The sequence below is a fragment of the Phaethon aethereus genome (genome assembly GCF_964289735.1).
Source record: "Phaethon aethereus genome assembly, chromosome: 16".
In the NCBI taxonomy this organism is placed as follows: domain Eukaryota; kingdom Metazoa; phylum Chordata; class Aves; order Phaethontiformes; family Phaethontidae; genus Phaethon; species Phaethon aethereus.
In genome coordinates this window covers 10,435,318-10,454,428 of record NC_138592.1, presented here as the reverse complement: position 1 = coordinate 10,454,428, position 19,111 = coordinate 10,435,318, and the positions used below count along the sequence as shown (strand labels likewise).

Sequence of the window (19,111 nt, the reverse complement as noted above, 5' to 3'; positions counted from 1 at the left end):
AGCCTACCCGCATGTACTGGAAATGGTGTTTAGCTTTTCAGGAGAAACAAAACCATCTTGGCTTCAGATGTCTCTCAGCTCAGGCCCGCTATACACAGCTCTTTTGTCGTCTTGCTCACTTCCCATGCAAGCTTTATGCTAACTCCAAGAAAGGTGTTTTAATGAGGTCCTGCAGCCTGCGGGTGACCGATACCATTCCCCCGGAGGGGAAGGAAGCTGAGCTGCAGTAGCGTAGGGGTGTGCTGCAGCTGGGCCTCATGTACCTCAGGGGAGAGCCTTGGAGTGACATGGCAGCAGGCAAAGGGAAGCAGCCTGCACCAGGGCCAAGAGAAGGGTGGTGGGAGAGACAGGGTGCAGGACACAGACAGGAGCCCTTTGGCATTCTACATACAAAGCCATGCAACTCCCTTTCTGTGTTTCTGCAAAGATGCTTCCCCTGCTTACAGGTTTAATAGGAGCTCCTAAGAGGGAAACCTGGCTGCAGTTAAGAGCAGAACTTGAAGCGCTGACTGATCTCTGGCTCACACATGCTCTGAAGGCGCTGAATTTGATACATTCCCGGTAAGAACAGCTTAAAGAATTGCCTACAGGCTTGATCCAGGATCTCCTTTGCTTCCCCTTTTTCCCCCCTTCTAAACAAATCGAGACACATTTATAGGACTTTGCTGGCCAAACCTGTGGGAGGCCAGTCTGCACATGTTTGCCAGACTTGTATTATCAAGGGTTGGGGTGAGCTTGAGATGATGAACTGAGCAAAAGAAAAAACAGTCCTTTTTCTTGCCTTTCCTTGGCTACCTCATCTGTGGCACACTTCTCATGTGAGCAGATTTACAAGAGAGTAGGAAAGAGAGAAAAGGGCCTTTCTGTCCCTGAATATGTTCGCTCAAAGAGCCCAGCATGGACATTACAACATGGTGGTTAAATTCCCGCAAAATAGATCCTGGCATGCGTGCAGTAAGGCTGCATCACTGCTGATAGTTTGTTTTATGGTTTTCTTTCACTCTACTAAGTTGATAAAGAGACATTACCAGTACTCACATTATCTGCCTCTAGCCACATAATGTCCCAGTGGCTTGGGAACTTCCAGTCGCAAGAAAGCTTTGCTTCCTGCCATCTTTCAGTCTAGAGTAAAGGAGAGAGACTCAGATTGCCACTTCTACTAACTTTTATTTTCTAGGCCTAACTGTGTGAATGTGTTGGTCACCACAACTCAGCTTATACCAGCTCTCGCGAAAGTGCTTCTCTATGGACTGGGCACTGTCTTCCCCATTGAAAACATTTACAGTGCAACAAAAACAGGTAAGAGCAAACTAACTTAGGCCTCACTGTAGACTGAAGTTTTGTCCCCAAGTCTGGCACATCTATCCAACCCGATTGCAACAAGCAATGTCTGAGCTTTATGTTTAGCTCCATGTTTACACATCTCTAATTCACATCCTGACTGCCCACACTTAAGCTAGTACAGACTGGGGGGGTAGGGAAGATATTAAAAAAAAAAAAAATCAAAGTCTTCCTACATGGCTTCATGGGGGAGTGACTGAAAATTACCCACCCTATGGAACATCCACTGCATGTGGGATGTGCAGCTGCACCAGCAAGGAGGAAAACTGTCTGGTTGGACCTATTACATATAGAAACACTGTTTGGATCCTCTTATTCTTGCAGAGGTGTCAGTGTGCTGAATGAGCTTTATGAAGCTGTGTGAGTGATAAATACTGGTAGGGTTGGCTTGGGGCTTTTTTTGTGTTCTGTCCTTCCTGATATAAGTGTTATAAACCTCAGAGGTTTATATTTTCATGTTTTTACTGGAACCAGAATGAAAAGAGGAAGGCTCTTGAAACTGAATACCATGAGTGTCACATCAGTCTACCCACTGCTGGTCTTAAGCAGTGCATCAAAATCACAAAGCTTACAGAAAACTGGCAGGACTTGCAAATCCTTGGCTGATAAAGAAAATGCTAGTATCTGTGATGAGATGGAGAGAATCCATCTCAGGTGAAGATTCAGTTAGGTTCTAATTTCAAAAGAAAACAAGGAATGTAGCAGCATGTTCAGTTAGGCTCCAACTGCAGTTACAGTACCTGAATGTTAGGTACCCCACCTGCTGTATGTGTCCAGATAAAAAAGTGTGTCTTCTGTTGCTTAGGGAAAGAGAGCTGTTTTGAAAGAATAATGCAAAGGTTTGGAAGGAAAGCCGTGTACATCGTAATAGGAGATGGTGTTGAAGAGGAACAGGGAGCAAAAAAGGTACGGTTTGTGGATGCCATGCTGGATTCTTCCAAGTTTTCATTTCAATGACCCTTTCTTTACATAAACATTTAATAAGCTCCCTCCATTTGAAACAGTTTACAATTGGTCTAATTTCTGAATATGCAAAATACTCAACAACCTGGTGAGAAATTTCCTACTGTAAATCCTCCCCACCTTGGTAGCTAGTGCAATTTTTCAGGTAGTTGCTGTGTCACGTGTTCCAGGAATCATTCTTGCTTAATAAAGATGGCTTTAAAGACATGAAAAGGAAAACTCCAGTGTGTGATCTCAGATGAGCAAGCAGGGTGAATTTCTGATCTACAGATGTTGCTTTTGTAAATTCCAAATTATTGGAATTAGTTTTGAATTACATATTAGAACATGCATATATACATACATGTATTTTTATTTGTAAGTCATTGACATCATAGGGTGTAATGTCATTAGAGTGAATAACAAAGGGACTAGTACTGAGCTGCTGCCTTTATCAGTGATTTATGGAACAATGTGATTAATTTCACAAGCAAAATTAAATTGGGAAGATGTACTGAATACAAAGTAGAACAGAAACTGCAGAAGCAGGATGATCAGGAACAACAAGCCCTCAGTAATATTTCATGCTCACTGCATAGATGTGGCCCGCTGACATAAGTAGCCTTAGAAAGAATTAAATGGACTAACCTGTGTGTCCAGTTGAGTCCTTCAGTCATTGGCACCCACAGTCCACTCATTGGGAAACAAGAACTGGAGTTCTAGGGACCAGTTGAAGCTTCTTTGTTTTGGGTAGACTGTAAGAGGAGAGAAGCTGGAACCCCAGAGCTTGGAAGAGATAAAAGCAAAATTTGAGAAGACCAAAGCCCACATTCTGCCTATAGTGATTTGTGGGGTGGGGAGGGAGGTGACGCTGGAGATACAGCAAGGAATATCTTCTGCCATACACATTGGGGTATCAGCATAGGAGTGAGTGGTAGAAACATGGAGAGCAACAACCAAAGACCTGAAGGAAAGCAGTCAGGTGCATCAACTGAATTGTACAACATGAGAATTGAACAGCCAAAGTTTTAATTTCCTAAACTTTAGAACAGAAAGCTGCTGAGATCTCCCATTTATTTGGCTTTATGGGGACAGGAATACAATTTGTCAACGACAAGCATTATTTGCAAGATGTCTTTGTGCATCTTGGGTCTTGTGCTCCTGATGTGACTGCAGAAATGTGATTGAGCTGCATTTGCTTCAGGAGCATTGCATATGAGTCCCATCTTCAGCAAACTAGTTAATTTTTAAGAGGCACACAGATGACTCCTGTAGCTCAGGTGATGTACAAAATACATCACAGGAATTCAGCTATACAGCTGAACCTTGTGCTGGAGAACCTGACATCTCATTCTGAATTAAGATCTTGCAAAGACTTTCCAAGCAAATTTGAGCTTATTGAGTGCACAAGCCCAGGAACACAGGGATCCCAGCAAATAAAGTGATTAGCACATGTTCTATCCCCAGAGTCTTATCTCAGGCTGTCTTCAAAGCAGCAGAAACCCTCTTTTTTATAGTGTATTTTCCCTGGCCAACAGAAGCAACAATACCTGCCCCCACCTTGGAAAACTAGCTAAATCTGCAGATGGTTCTCTAGTTCATGAAGGGTTAAGGAATTGACAGAGAGGAGTCCAAAATGCATGACTGGGAATGAAGTGATAATAGCCTGCTGCTTTTGACAGCCCAGTCCCATACTTCAAAGGTAGTGGGTCAGTGAACATGACTGCATCAAAGGCTGCAAGGGCACTCTGGCTGTATGGAGAAGTGGGAAGGTTCAACAATCTTCTATAGGCAGGATTTCTCCTGCCTGTGTCTCCTGGCCTAAGCAGCTCTCCCATTAGTAGAGTACATTCTTTGCTGGGCTGTTGCCTCCTTTGATTGATGACAATCATTAGTCAAGGCTTCTACACACCTGAGCTTTATAAAGAAAAAAAAAAGGCAGGGGGCAGGCAGAGAGCCTTTCACTGTTTTGCTGACAGCACTGATAATATCTCCATTTTAGTGCATCATTTTTCTTCACCTGTCTGATGAGTGATAAATCTGTAAACGCTGAACAACAGGAGTGGATGGGAGGCCCAGTTTTCATCTTGCTTAAGAAAGAAAAATAGATAAATTAATGGAAGGGGTTTAATAACAACATGGGGAGAGGGAGGGAGAAGAAAGTAATTTTTCCCCTTAAAGTGAAATTGCAGAGCAATGGATTCCAGTCACTGCAGATGTCTGTGTGTGCTTGCTGTCTCTACACACATGATAAATAGCTTGAAGGAAACATTCGTTTACTCATAGGCAACATACCAGAGGGAAGCTTTAATTGTATTTAAACATGAGAGGAGTGTAAATAGACACCCTGTATAATAATCATCTAGAACCAGTAGTTTTTTTACACAGGTGGGTACAATTGGAAAAGGAACATTTCCCCTTCATCAGAATCATCTATCTAGGAAGTATATAGTTTCTGAAGATTTATCTAAGCTATTTGTCCAGAAGCAATATTTTTACAGTTGGATTATTTACAGTGATAAAATACTCAGAAATTTTATTCCCATGCTGAAAGGGGGGAGTAAGCTCTGTCAGTTAAGGCTTTCTATATGTTTGTTACTGTATACATATCACTGACTGTACAGAGACCAATATTTTGGGAGGAAGCTAAGAAAATCATAATCCCAAATGTTGTTGTAAAATCTTAAGTGCAGAAACGAGCTATGTCTTTGATCTAAAGTAAAACCGCTTTAACTGTTTTAGATAAGAAAGAAATCCAGCTCAAACCCCAGGCTCACCAGAACATACCAAGAAAAGCTGTATTTCACATCTAAAAGCAAGTTCTTCTTATTTTGAGGTTCTCTTATTGCAAACAACCACTGTGATCATAGCTATTGCTAATGACTGCAGAACTATGTTGTTACAATGCTGCTTTCAGAGTACTGTTTTACCAGAGTAGAGTTTCCATCTCGGGTCCCCTATGTAACTGAACTGCACTTGAGTCGCAGCACTTTAAAAAATTGGTACTTCGTCCTCTTTCAGGTGCATCTGGTTTTCCTAGAGTATATTCAAGAGATTAATCTAGGTATTATAAAGAAGATATAGTAAGTCACAGGTAGTTGACCCTTCCAGATTTTGTCCAGATACTAAGATTCAAGTGGAACTGGCTGGTTAGAACTTGGACATTTGTATACATGACTTTAGATTTAGCATAGTAAATACGAATTGAAAAACAGGGAGGCAGGAGAAGAATATAAAATAGTCTCTGAAAAATGGGATTTAGGAAGGTTTCTTGATGACAAGCTGTCATAGAAGTCTTTTTCCGAGGCAGCAGTGTTACACTAAGTGAATAATTGATCTGAGCCATGATATCAGTTCCTACATTTCTAGAAAAAGCCATATGACCTACGGCTCCAGTTAACTTGGAACGGGAATTGTCAGAAAGCATTTTGACTCTTCGTGATATTACATTCTTTTGCTTATGTTTTTGTAAATTTTTAATAACTTCATTTTACTTACCTGTGAAGGACTGGCAACAGCTTTCACTAGTAGTAAGTAGGACAACTTTGAAATTGGTGTTACAGGACAGGATTATGATGCTTTCTGGAGAGTCTATAAGATATAATCTTAATTCTTGTATAAATTGTTACAGTAGGTGAACATCACTAAGTGGCAAGAAAATGTTTCTAGGAGTACTGCAATTCTAGAAACATTCCTAATTAATCCATGAAAAAATATGAGAGTGAAGTTTAGTAGCTAGTACATTCGGAAAGTCAGCTGGCATCCTACATCGTCTCTGGAGCAGGACACTCCCAAGCTGCAGAGGATCTGTTATCCTCTCTGCAGAGGAGAAAGGTATCAGCAAATGGACACTCCCCCCTCCCTCCCTCCCTAAGATGAGCCTCCTTGCCTGTGACACCGTGACAACCTGGTGGCCCAAGTACAAAGCTCTGTTCCCGAGGGTGCAAACTAAAAAAGTTGTTTTGATCTCAGTATTAAACAAAAAACAAAAAATACCCTCTTTTGGTTTCACTCTAGCACAACATGCCATTCTGGAGAATCTCTTGTCACGCTGACCTGGAAGCTCTTCGGCACGCCTTGGAACTTGAATATTTGTAGCAGACCCCACCATCTTAGCACTGTGAGGGCTTCACTCAAACTATTACATCGGTTCCACCTATTCCTCAACATTTTCTTACTAAAAAAAAAAAAAAAAATCCCACGGCAACTGCAGTTTTTCTTTTTTTTGAAGGAGAACCCTTTCAGTGGAAGCCTTTAAGAACTTGCAGCCAAAGAACATTGTGTCAAGTCCTTCTTCCTTTGGACAGAAGAAAAGCCTTCAGATAACTCGCTGGGGATCCTGCAGTTACATGATTAAGCCGGATGCATAGAGCTGTAACTGCCTTTTTGCCATCAATGACAAACACTAGAAGTCTTGGGTCTACTTGTCAGTTTTCTTGCTTTTGAAAGGGGAAGAGGACATAGTAAGGAGTCTCTGCACAGTATACCACATCACATGGGACTTTCTGAAAATAAGAGTGAAACTGTTGATTTTGGTTTTGTATTTTTTTAATTTATGAACTAATCTCATTACTCTGGTATTAAGCTCTGTACCTGTGTTTTTAATCTGGCTTTTTGGGGTGGGTGGGTGGGAAAGTCTTACCATCCTAAATTAATAGTTCATTTCTCCAGAACAAACCCTGGGGAAAATCATATTGTGTACAATAATAATAAGGACACATGGTACTGTTGGTAAGAACTATAGCTGTGTTTTTAAATCTTACAGAGATGGTATGTGGACTGTGCATGTGTCTACACGGTGCCTTATGCTGCCATCTTGGTTTTGGGGGTTGGGGGTGGGGAAAAGGTACCTTGTGATGAGTGAAAGGCATTAAATAAAAACATGTTTACATTTTGGGGGACTAGATGACCTGCCTTCTCTTCTCTCCAGCCACTCTTGGATCTAGAGGTGTATGCAGAATACATACTCCCCATTTCAAGGTGGGGTTGTCTAGAAGGACTCTGAACAGAGCCCGTCAGATGCAAAATGGAGTCTGTAGCCAGCTACTCTGCTGGTGGGGCAAAGACGGAAGACAGCGATGGTGTCTGCTGGGAGAGAATGTGGGCACTCAGCAAAGGAAGATAAAGGGCAAGCAAGTACTGCAGCTGTGCATAGTTATTTTTATGTAAATAAATGCATCTACAAGTAAGCTTCAGCTTTAGGATTTCTGCTGACCTGGCCTGTTAATTCTTTCTGTCAAAATACTTCAATTCTTTGGGCCTGGATGAATCTCTAATTCATTTTCAAAACTGCTCGTTCTCGCTTGCTGTGGCACCAGATGACCTCAGAAGAATCAGAGCCTGGCTGGAACAAGGTGTTAAAGAGAGAGATGCAGCAAGTAATACAATCCCCTTATCTATCATGTGTGAATCAAGATCAAACAAGTAAGGAAGGGTTACACAAGTTACAAGTGTGACAAGTGCTACACAAGCCTGAGTGATACTCCTAACGTCTGACAACATTCACCTCAGGAAGCAGATTCATTGCTAGATCTGAGAGGGGATTTTTGGCTGGACTAAAACCGAAAATCTGATCTCAGAACAATCAGATCTCAGTCTTTGGCTCAAAAGGTAGCAGCCATGCAGCAACTGTAAAACACATTAGCTATACATGTCAGCAGCCGGCATGAACAAAAACATCTTTAAGTACATGCTTTGGAGGCATTTGCAAAGATCTGCTCTCTGGGCCGAGTACAACACAAAATAAAATGTGTTTTTTCTAGCAGAGGTGTTGCTTGTCTTGGGGCCTGATGAGAAGCAAGTCTGGCAGAATTTTTCCCTCAGGGTTTTCCAGCCCTAAGACTGTCACAAATAGGAAGTTTTAATCATAAGTCAAGGAAATCAAACTCAATGGAGAATTGGCAGATGCTTGCAAGCTAAGCACACCTGTAAATAAAACCTTTGAAAGAGGAACAAATGCCAGGGGTGGCAGACTCTTAAGAAAGCACAACTAGAGCTTTTAACACTCTGTCAATCAGCTAATTGCTCTTCCTTGAAATTCCAAATTTAACACCTGCCTTGAGTCAATTATCTGAGTACTGATTTCCTCCCCCCCTCCCCCCCCCCCCCAAGCTTCTTAGAAGATTTTGCTTTCTGAATGTATTTAAAGATTCTCAGGCTCTCTTGTTTCTGTCTCCCAAGTTCTTGGCAGAGGTTTGGGCCTGCTCTCTGTTGATGCCTGCTCATGTTCCACGTACCATTGCTTTAAGTGGTTTCTCCATATTCCTCCCAGCTAATGAATTTTACTTACCCACAGGTAACACAGCTGACGAGGGTGGCATACACCAGCATTAGGGACACTTGTTTGGCAGACAGGTGTACCGCTTCCTTCCGGTCATTGTGGCACATGGTCATCTCTCGCTACAGCAGGAGTATCAGGATTTACTGTTCCAGGGAATCTGTGATGCTAGAAGAGGGGACCTATAACAACTTTTTACTCATGAACACACAAAAGGCCTGGGAACACACACACACACGTACAGGCCTTGCTCAGCTTTTTCACCTGTTCTTATGTATTTGTACATTGTTACAGCATAAAATCCTTGCTTAGTCACATCACTAACCAGGCTGGAGTACAACTGTGATGTGACAAGGTTCCCAAATAAGTTGCAGTACAGCTGAATCTGAAGTGAACAAACCAAGCAAGTCATGTTAGTACCATTATTAAAATGTATAGCTCAGACTAACATCTGCTCCATCAAAAAATGTTCAGTATGTTAGTACATGTCTGAATGTCTGATACAGACTTTTTGTATCTTAAATAGAAAAGGGGATGTGAAGGACACATCTGGTGAGATAATACGGGTTGAAGTCTTGAATGGGACTGTAAGCATGAGGGCGCAGCGGCCGCTATCACAGCTCCTTTCCTACACTTCAAGGACCAAAATACTTTCCCAAACAAGGAAAAAACACCAGCACCACATGTACCCTGACATGAGATTCATTGCCTTTCAAAGAGTATCCTTTGCTCTATCATTTCCTTACAGATAACTAATATGAATACAGTGCTGCAGAGTAAAAGAAATAGTCTTTTTAAAACTACCAATTATTGATTGCTAATGTTCCCATAATTCCTTGTTCAGCTCCTGTCTACACAATAATATTAACAGGTTTTGTAATCTTTTGTAAAGGAAGCAGAGTCTCACCTGGCAGGCAGGGTGAACCCTTCATTACTAGTGTGAGCCTCTGCCACCACTCAGGTCCCCGGCATAGCTGTGTTTGTTACTTCTGAAACATCCAGGACTTTAAATGCCAACACTAAAAGTGGGAATAATCTGCACCTCAAATCACGTCATAGAAAACCTTAAAAATGTTAGTTCTTCTTTAGCAGAGCAGAAGAGCCACATCAGCCCGTGTTCCAGAAGGGTGAAAAATCAAGTAATTTTCAAGCAGACAGCAGGTATTACAAAACAGAGCAGAGCTAAGGGTTATTGGGGAGTGCATGCACCTTCCACTCTGAGCACCAGCATGGGACGGTATCACCGAAGCAGTTAGGACTAAGGTGACAGCTGCCAATCAGAGCAGCAGCCCTGTGCCAACCTACCACAGCCATGTGCGCTTCTTAGTCTGCTCAGATAAGCGCCATATACAAATGCTTTTTAAAGCCCATCAGGAACAGCAAAAAGCCTTCCCTGTTGATTTGCCAAGGCTGCGATCAAGGAAAGAAACCAGATTCTGGTTTTTTCCTCGGGAGCAGCTCCTGATTTGGGCTTGTTTGGGGTTTTCCCCTCCCTCCAACAGTGCAAGGCAGACTGAATCTTTTGTCTTCTATAATAGAAACTGGAATCAAGCGAAGTTTTGCAGGGACTGATGCACACCACACCCCTGCTCTTCCCCGCATCCTCTTCAGATGAAGGGCTAAAACAAAATGCTTTTAGTTTTTCGCCCCACATTACCCTTATCCTTAGGGTCTGTCCACCCATCTGCTGTCAACTGCCACTTGTAGCAAGTTCTGGAGTGCAGCACAAAGTAAATACCGCTCTTAATAACCAAAAACCCCCTTGAGATGACATGCACCAAGAGAGAGTGTCGTCTTAGGTCTCGGTCTTCAAAGTTCTAGTCGTTCTGTTAAAGCAGAACCTGGACCTGAACCATTTCTAAAAACAGCTTTGACAAAAAATACACTTTGCCTTTGCCCAGCTTTGAATAGTTCAGATGCAACACCAGAATATAGCATTTTGTCAAATAACCAGAAAACCGCAAAGAACAGAGTTGCAAAAATACACGTCATCGCTGGGGATGGAAGAACACAGTCTACTTGTACTATTTTACCACGAATTTCCTGTACTGAGTTTTCCATGCAGTTCTCCAGTCTGACCGCCTGAGAGCAGTCGGGCTTCGCAGTACAAAGCCTCCAAAGCAGGAATGCCCAATACCTCATTCCTCCCCCGGACAGCTGCCTAGCAAAACCTTGGTTTGGGAGGTCGTTTCAGAATTCTGGATTCACAGCCGTCTTACCTGATAAGCATCAGGTAAACAAAACGAAATTCTCAGCATTTAGCTATTTCCCTGTGAGATAACACCACTGGACAGATAAGGCAAGCATAGCAGAGCTAACAGTGGGCAAGTACTCAAGTGGCCTTTTGTATGAAAATTATTTGTTCAAAGGGAAGAAAAAGGGAAATCTCATTGTTTCTAAAATGCCATCAATTAAGGTGCAGCTGGTAGAGTAATTTTAAAAACTAGCCACTATGATTCACAAAGAAAGGGTAACTTCAGAGGGACTTTGGTCCCACGGTTCTCTCTCTGTGTAACAGATGAAATCCTGGCATTCAGTGGGTTGTAGACAGGCTTTGACTGAGCACGGAGAGCAGAACCTATCGCACCTTTTCTGAACGGACACGTCTGCACTGAGGAGGATGAAAAACATGGGAGCCTATGGCTCTGGACAGACTATGTTCCTCTTGGCTGCTTGCATTTCTGTGATGCAAGTGCTGAGAAGCTAATTCAGCAAGCATCAGCACAGGAAGGTGACAGCATACCCGATGGCAAATTCTTAACCCTGCATTCACAGCCAGCCCACAAAGTTCCAGTTTGAACATCATCGCCTCTCTGCAGCCAGTGCCGCCCAAGCACTGGTGGAACACCAGTGTCTTGTCTTCCCTCCTTCCTTAATGAAGGGCCACATGATAATTGAAGGTATTAATCACCATCATCATCTAGAGATTTCTAAGCTCAAACTCCAAGACAAGTTAATTTTCTCCCCAAACGCAGAAGAATTGGCAGTAATACGCCCACATGCCTTTAAGCAGGTTATAACAGAGGATGGCAAACCCGAGGGACAGCCGATGCCTGTAGCTGAAGGGTGAAAACAGAGCTGTCCTGGGATGGTGTATGGCCAAAGAGGCTTTTCATCATTTACAATTTATGACCCCCTGGCCCTCATCAACTCAACACCCGATCATTAGCATCACCCTTTGCAGCTAGACAATGAAGGGGTAGCCATCCAGACTGTCTTCAGTCCAGGACTGAGTCAGGTACCACAACTCATGACCCTTCACCATCAGAAAGAGGTAAAAATTCCAGACCCAGCACAGTAATGTTTCCCAAAATACTTGGATCCGAAATAAACGAGGGAAACACTACACAGGGCAGAGGGACACTCCATACACAAGCCATGGATGCAGCTTATGCCCAGTATGGTATTCAATCGTTCATTAAAGTCACAGCCTATCCGTTACATTCATATCGGTTAAATTCATATCACATCAGTGTCATCTCAACGCATAATGTCCAAGCCAGAGATGTGTTCTTCCTTCATGTTAGTTAACGCAAAACAGTCTTCAGAAGAGCAGTGAACTTCATACTGTAACTAGCTAAAATGTGGAAAAAAAACACACAGTCAGCAGAAGATCCAAGGATGATACTTCGATCTTAACCTGATTAACACTTTTTGGGAGTTACTATTTTATATAAATCTTTACTAGGATTTGGTCACCTATTATTTCTATTATAAGAAGATTATAAGAGAAAATTATAAGCTATTATAAGAGAAAACTCTCTTACAGAAAAAGCAATGCCCATTAAAAGGAAAAAAGCATAGGTTGAAACAGGCTTCAGAAAGCCATGTGGTTTCCCTAACTCCTCTTGACTTGTTCATCTTTTTCCCTTTTCCTCCTAACACAAAAGCTTGTGTCAGGGATACCAGCACTCAGACTGCATGGGGAAGGCCAAAACAGCATTTCAAGCTTGCAACGATTTGTGCTTTTCTTTAAACAGTAGCACTGGGAACATAAACTTTTGTTCTTTTACAAATGCAGGTTACTTCCAACAGGAGTAGGAACTTCAAGACAATATTCATAGTAAGATTTTACAGTGAGCTCTTTCTTTTCACAGCTAATTAAAGTCTCCTCTTAGAGGGCTGCAACCATACTCATCATGAAAGTCCCCATTTCTAGCCCACAAATAAACCTAACCAGGCTACACGTGTCGCTCCCACCACAACCAAACCAATGCATAAATGCTGCACAACAAGCAATGGACCTTTGCTGCTGTTAAAACTGAGAGAAAATGGACGCTACTGAGTTTCATACATAACGGCTTCTTATTTACAGACTGCCAACGCCACTTTTTCTCCCATTTGACAGGCTTGGATTCAGAGGTCCCACACTTCTGAGACCAAAGATCCCAACATAAGTCAAATTACCTATGATCTGGAGGCTGTGCAGAAATGAGCATTCATCCAGATTGAAACGAAACTGGAAATCCAGGAACACAGAACATTTTTCTAAAACAGTTTAATAAAAAAATTGTGACGTTTCTTGAAAAATTGAAGAAACCCAAAGCATATCGTGTGTGCCACCTGCCTTAGTCACAAAGAAACACAATTGTCAAAAAAGATATTTAAGTTTAATACAAATTTTATACAAAGAAAATGTGAAAAAATACTTCCATATGCTAAAAGCAATTATGCTTCACAAATAAGGCCAGCTAGGCTATTTTTGACACAACTGCAATTCACGAATATTCTGTTCTTGCTTTTTTTTCTAATACTTTTTTCCCTCTATTCTGGGTACTAGCTGGAGACTGTACAAACCGCATTCTTTTATAAACAATGGGAGAAATCAACATGACTAAAATGTACAACAGAATGTACTGGAATGATATCATACAATTAATTTTCTCATATACATACATCACCTTTGCTTTGTTCAATGCTTTCGTTTTACACAACATACAAAATGGTACTACAGTATAAGTGTAACAGACAGCGTTTTCAGGGGTTACTTTCTCTCATACTGTACTGTTTCATGCTTACATAAAAACATAAATTCCATCATATAAATAATACATGCTCTGGCCCAGCATCAAAAGTCCTTTGCCCATGTTTCCCGATCCATGTTTTTCTCCACACCTAGTTCTTGTTCCATTCAAAAAGCTTTTCAAAGTCCTTTTTGGAGGATTTTAAAAATGAAAACTGAACTGTGAAGCATAGGAAAAAAACTTGATTTTTCTCAATCTTTGATATCAGTGATCAGAAATCATGCTGCAACCAGCTGGTATTACACTCCCCAACTTTTCGGATATTAGACTGAAGGAAATTTTAACTTAGTTGTAACCTACAAACAACATAAATTTTAACAGCCTGGTCATTGTAAAACCCAATGTAAATCTTTATGTATTTCAGGTCCACCGATTGGAAATGTCATCATTTGCCTAATGCAATTTACTGAACAAAGACACCTTTCATCATTTGGTTGCTCAAAGAAATGCTACAAGAGTTTCAAAGTGCAGAATATTTTTTCAATCCAAATGCAAATCAAGTTTTTCAGTCTCTCATGATTATCTTATCTGATGCATAACTGCAATTTCCCAAGACCAGTTTTCAGTGTTAGCTTGCGATACGTCTGTTTTAAACCTTCCTTTTCCAACTTCAAACACTCTTTATAAGTTAAAGTCAATACAAATATAAAAAGGAGATGGTACTCTAACTTTAATGACATCCACAAATTGTACAGTATTTACAAAAGAAGCATAGATTTAATATGGATCTTACCTGTCCTCAGCTTTTCTAAGCCAGCGCTAATGCTTTACATTAATGTAGTGTAGTTAATGCTTTGTACACATATACAAAGCTAAAGTCTGAACCTTTGAGGTTAATCCAAAGAACTGTGTTTATTTTTCACATTTCTATTAGATTTATTTATTCCAACAATTGTATGGACTTCTTGTTAGCAGTTAGACTCTTCGTACTTGGACTGGCATTGTGGTCTGAACATACTGAACTCCAGTTCTCATTGCCACTGTCCCAGCAGAAGGACTTACCACTACAGGAATGGTCTGTGGATTAAAACCAAGAGAAACATATTGTTATGTTAAAGGTCACATAAACATGACCACAGAAATAGAGATTTATTTGCCAGGGAAAATCCAGAACAAGTTCCAATTTTGTGCAAGAGTAATACCTTTATTACTGCATTACCACCGCATTCCAGGGTAGAAATTAGTGTATTACTTTCCTATAGCCAGGAGTTTTTCTATATTACTATTACTGTGTAAGTACAGGGACAGGTGGTCCTGCAGGTACCGTACACACTCTGTCTGTGCTTGGATAATGAGGTTTTCATAGTTACTACATCCAGTTATGTATCTTCCCCAAACTCATACATGGGAAGAGGAAAAAGGGCTAAGAAAATCCTTTGTCATTTGAAAAAGTTTTGACAAATCAAACTGGAGTACAAAAATACCCTTGTTTATAAGTATATTCTTGTTAGACGTTACTTAAATCTTTTTCCCCAAAAGGAACTCCCCCATGCATTCAGTCTACACAGAAGAGAGCAAAGAACATCCATCTGAACAAAAAAAGTACTCAAGGTAACTTCTGCACAACTCGGTAACAAAAACATCAGCATTACTGGGAACTGTCTTATACACCCTGTAAAAATATTAATATAGAATAAACTTTTCACTTCCATCACACAGATGATGATTTATAAATCTTGACAAGTGAAGTTTCAGGACATCTCTATAGGTGGCAATTGATTCTACAGATGCAGAGACAAAGGCACAAAAACGTTAAATAATCTGGTCAAGGTCACATCACTCTGGAAGATCTGGAAAAGGATTTATTGAATCTTAAGTCTATATCTTAACCTTCCTCCAAAAACGTGAGAAAGTCTAGAAATTTCTATACCATACAAACTGCAAGTGTGTTTTGATACAGTTCCAGTGATGCACAACTGGTGAGCAAACGGATGCATCCATTTCAGTTCACAATGTTTTGTGGAAGAGACAGGAAGTGAGACCTTGAGGAATCTGAAAGGGATGCACAGATCTTCCCCCTGATGGCAGTGTGACAGTCCAAGGAGAACATGGAAGAAGAAATACAAGTTCACTGAAGCCCAATGTTTCCCCACACTGTTTTAAGAAACCACATTAGTGTCTTAATGATATTCAGTGAAGATTGTGAGTATCCCTACTGAGATGGATTACAGCCTAGAGCGTTTATCAGCTTCTCTGTGACAGTCTATGCCTTCCAGAAGCCTACTTATTCCATTCCCTGGAATGCAAAGACGATGAATTCATATTTTTACATTATTTTAACTGCAGAAAGAATAAAACTCAAACATGGAACCAGTTTTCTAAATAAATTCAAGATTACTGCCATTTTGTAATGATTTTAGATGTGTATAGAGGGTTCAATGGAAACGGTACTCAGAAGGTACACTAGAAGTTGTTCAGAGGAAGAAATTCCTAGTTGGAAACAAAGTGCAAATTGAACCCTAAAGAAGCCATTGTGCAGGTCGCTGTTAGTACTACAGGTGGGGAAATTAAGGTTGCCACAGTCACCTTTTAAATATACACACTTACACAAATGAAAAAATTAAGTTTCAGTTCTTACAGCAATAGGGATATGGAATGTGCAAAACTCCTTAAATGTGTTAAGATCATTCCCTGAGAGGTAAATTTTCCACCTCTGCCAGTTTTACACATATGTACATTTTGCATACATATTAAACATGCACTAAGGTTTAAAATTATTTAAATTGCACGTGCAGTCATTAGAATACAGAGGTGTCTGTAGCTGTGCAAGACTAATGCAAATGTGTACAGAGTTTCAAACATGCACAAATAAAGGTTGAAACCTTTCAGACGTTCCAGTTATGCTTTACGTAACGCAATACACTTTCTATTACAGAAAACCAATGAAGGTAACTGCCACTTTTCTGAATATTACACAAAACCACCTTATGATCTTACAACCTCTCAGCTATTCACAAAAGAGCCTAACATCTTTGATGTTTACTATTTGATTTTAAAACACATATAGAACCTTGCTGTTACGGTAATTCAGCCCAAGCAACTTAGGGCCAATGCTGCAAAGGTGCCCAGTGCTCTCAGTTCAGACAAAATGAGTGCTAGGAATGTGAAACGTCGTGATCCTCACTAAGAGCAGTAACATTTGTGTGGAATATAACGGCTATGAAATACTGTACGTGTGTGTGCCTGTATCCATAGATATACACACACGCAGGCATGTGTCCTGCAGCTGGGGGGAGTGCACGCACGCACGTGGGCGTGCATACACAAGGATAGAGAAAAACAGTAACTTCTGTAGCAAATCAGGCCTCACAATCACAGTGTGATTAAGGTACACTGTTAAATCAGTACATAGCTACTATTATAAATTATCTAACTTCAGTCAGAAAAGGAGCCGAACTTATCCACATGTGGGCTTCCCTGTTGAACCCACCGCTGAGACAGAGCTCTCTGCTGTTCAGTGACCAGTGCAGTAGCAGCATACTTCCTTTTGGTAAGAAGAATGTCAGCTCAGATGCCCCGCTGACTCTGAAGTGAGCACTGCAGAACACGACCAGTTGAAAGAATGGGATATTATGGTGCATAAAATACAAAAATCGAACTCACTTCTGTCCCACCTCCTGTGACTGACACTAGGGAGTTCAAGAGTGCTTGGTTAAGTCTTTGATGGAAAAACCCAGGTGTGATTCCAGTGCCATTTCTCATAACTTCATAACCCTAATGCGCAAGACTGCATGGGAGATACACCACTGATGAATGGATATTTTCTTTTATAGTTACTGAGATGTCACAGGAGTATCAAGCATAGCTCAATTAATTAAATCTCTTCAGGATACCATAGACAAAAAAGATATTTAAAAGATATTTCAAATGAATTCTATATATTTACATTGATGTTGTGGTCAAGTATATACATAAACAGAAATAACTAACATCATAATGTAAAGTGGAAGTCTGACTGTCCGCAGTTCCTTCGCTATACTTAACGACAATTTCCGAATCCTTGTGATAATGAATGATGCAATGAAAGGGTGGAATGTTGCACAGCAAAATAAGACATTTTGCACTGCAAGTTGAGACTATACCAGTGAATTCATGTCTTGTTAGAACAGCAGACGGAGACAACCCCCCAGAAACACTGAGCAATTTTAATGCCAGGAACAGTACTACTGCAGACTTTAAGTGATGATATTGTACTTACAATTGTGGGTTGAGTAGTTGGAATATAGGTGGTGGTCTGCGGTACCTGGACCAGTTTTATAGGCTGGTTGCTTGTCACACCTGTTGCTATCTGCAGAGACAGCACAGGCAACCTCAGTAGAAGTCTCAGCTTTTACATAAATTCCACCTAGTTGTTATTATAATATGAAATTTATGTTGGATGTTTTGTTTGTGTTAAAAATTTGCATCTTAATGAATTCACAGGTTACTTCTTTGTTAATAAAACAAAATTCAAATTATGAACATGATCAATGTATACAGCATGATGTTTCAGGTAGAACATCTCTGTGAAAGCAATTCCAGATTTGTATAACTGGAATATTCCCTGGCAAAAGTTCTAGGTAATTGTTTTTCTCCCATTCCCTATTTCCCCAGTAATACAAAGGTTGTGCTGCCACAGACAATGCATATGAACATTGACTGAGCCAGAGCATTCATGTGGAACAGCACGTCCTTTTTCCCCCTCTTCAAATCTGTTTCCCAAGTTACTCCCTTAGGTGACATGTCAAGCCCAGAGATCTAACACTAGACAGTAGCAAAAGTGTCAAGAAATGAACACAGCTCTCTAGTTTACTATGCTTCCCAATTCTATAGGACTATCTCAATGAGACATCATGCTGGAATCACAATACTACAAAATTAGTTTGCTTTTAATATTTTAAAATACAACAAGGCTCCTACTGATGTGGGGGATCATGGGTAAGGGTTTGAAGGATCAGCCCCCCCCTCCCCCCTAAAATTTTTCATTTAATAAATCTTGCAAGGGCAGAAGAAAAACGATGCTGAAATTGCTAATACTCAAGCCCTACCTATAAAGCAGAATCTTCTCTATAAACATTTTCTATATATGCAATGTTAAGTCCCTTTTATTAGAGCATTTGCTCATCCTTGCCTACTGAATACTATCAGAGTAGATGCTATGGAGGATTTCGTAACTGCACACTGCTCCGTTAACTGTAGATCCAGGTGAATTGTTGTATCAGTGCTATGGAACATTGTGGTACCCTAGTGGCAGTCTGTTGTGATAAAGTAAGTTGATTTGAATGCAGGTCTTGAGCTTGGCCTCTGAACCCCCAGGCAAGAAGGGCTTGGAAGTGCTGCAGTCAGTATTGCTTATCAGAAGGCAACTTGTATCGAAAGATCCAGACCAGAAGCTACACTGATGGGTCCTGGAGAGAGAGAGAGAAAGAGGTCCAGTCCCCTTTGGCTGGAAGGATGAGTCAAGCCAACACAAGGTTTTATTGGGAATGAGTGAAGGGGAAAGGGTGTTCCCAGAGGACAGAAGGAGAATTTTTTTGCCAAGATGAAG

The 19,111-nt window shown here is 40.8% G+C and overlaps 2 protein-coding genes across 3 annotated transcripts in view; one reads left to right on the top strand and one right to left on the bottom strand.

Annotated features, from left to right (window-relative positions):
- The window catches only part of EYA2 (EYA transcriptional coactivator and phosphatase 2), a gene marked incomplete at its 3' end in the record, with an annotated part of 103,558 nt that extends 97,177 nt beyond the window's left edge, over positions 1-6,381 (top strand). For both annotated transcript variants that reach the window (XM_082007294.1, XM_082007293.1), the window contains 4 exons: positions 447-561; positions 1,178-1,299; positions 2,147-2,247; positions 6,301-6,381. In XM_082007294.1, the coding sequence (XP_081863420.1) occupies positions 447-561; positions 1,178-1,299; positions 2,147-2,247; positions 6,301-6,381 (419 nt within the window). The remainder of the gene's footprint in view (positions 1-446; positions 562-1,177; positions 1,300-2,146; positions 2,248-6,300) is intronic.
- An 8,118-nt stretch (positions 6,382-14,499) lies between these two features.
- Positions 14,500-19,111, bottom strand: part of ZMYND8 (zinc finger MYND-type containing 8) — a gene marked incomplete at both ends in the record, with an annotated part of 50,253 nt that continues 45,641 nt past the window's right edge. Inside the window, 2 exons of the mRNA XM_082007165.1 lie at positions 14,500-14,601; positions 17,783-17,872. Coding sequence (XP_081863291.1) covers positions 14,500-14,601; positions 17,783-17,872 — 192 coding nt within the window. The remainder of the gene's footprint in view (positions 14,602-17,782; positions 17,873-19,111) is intronic.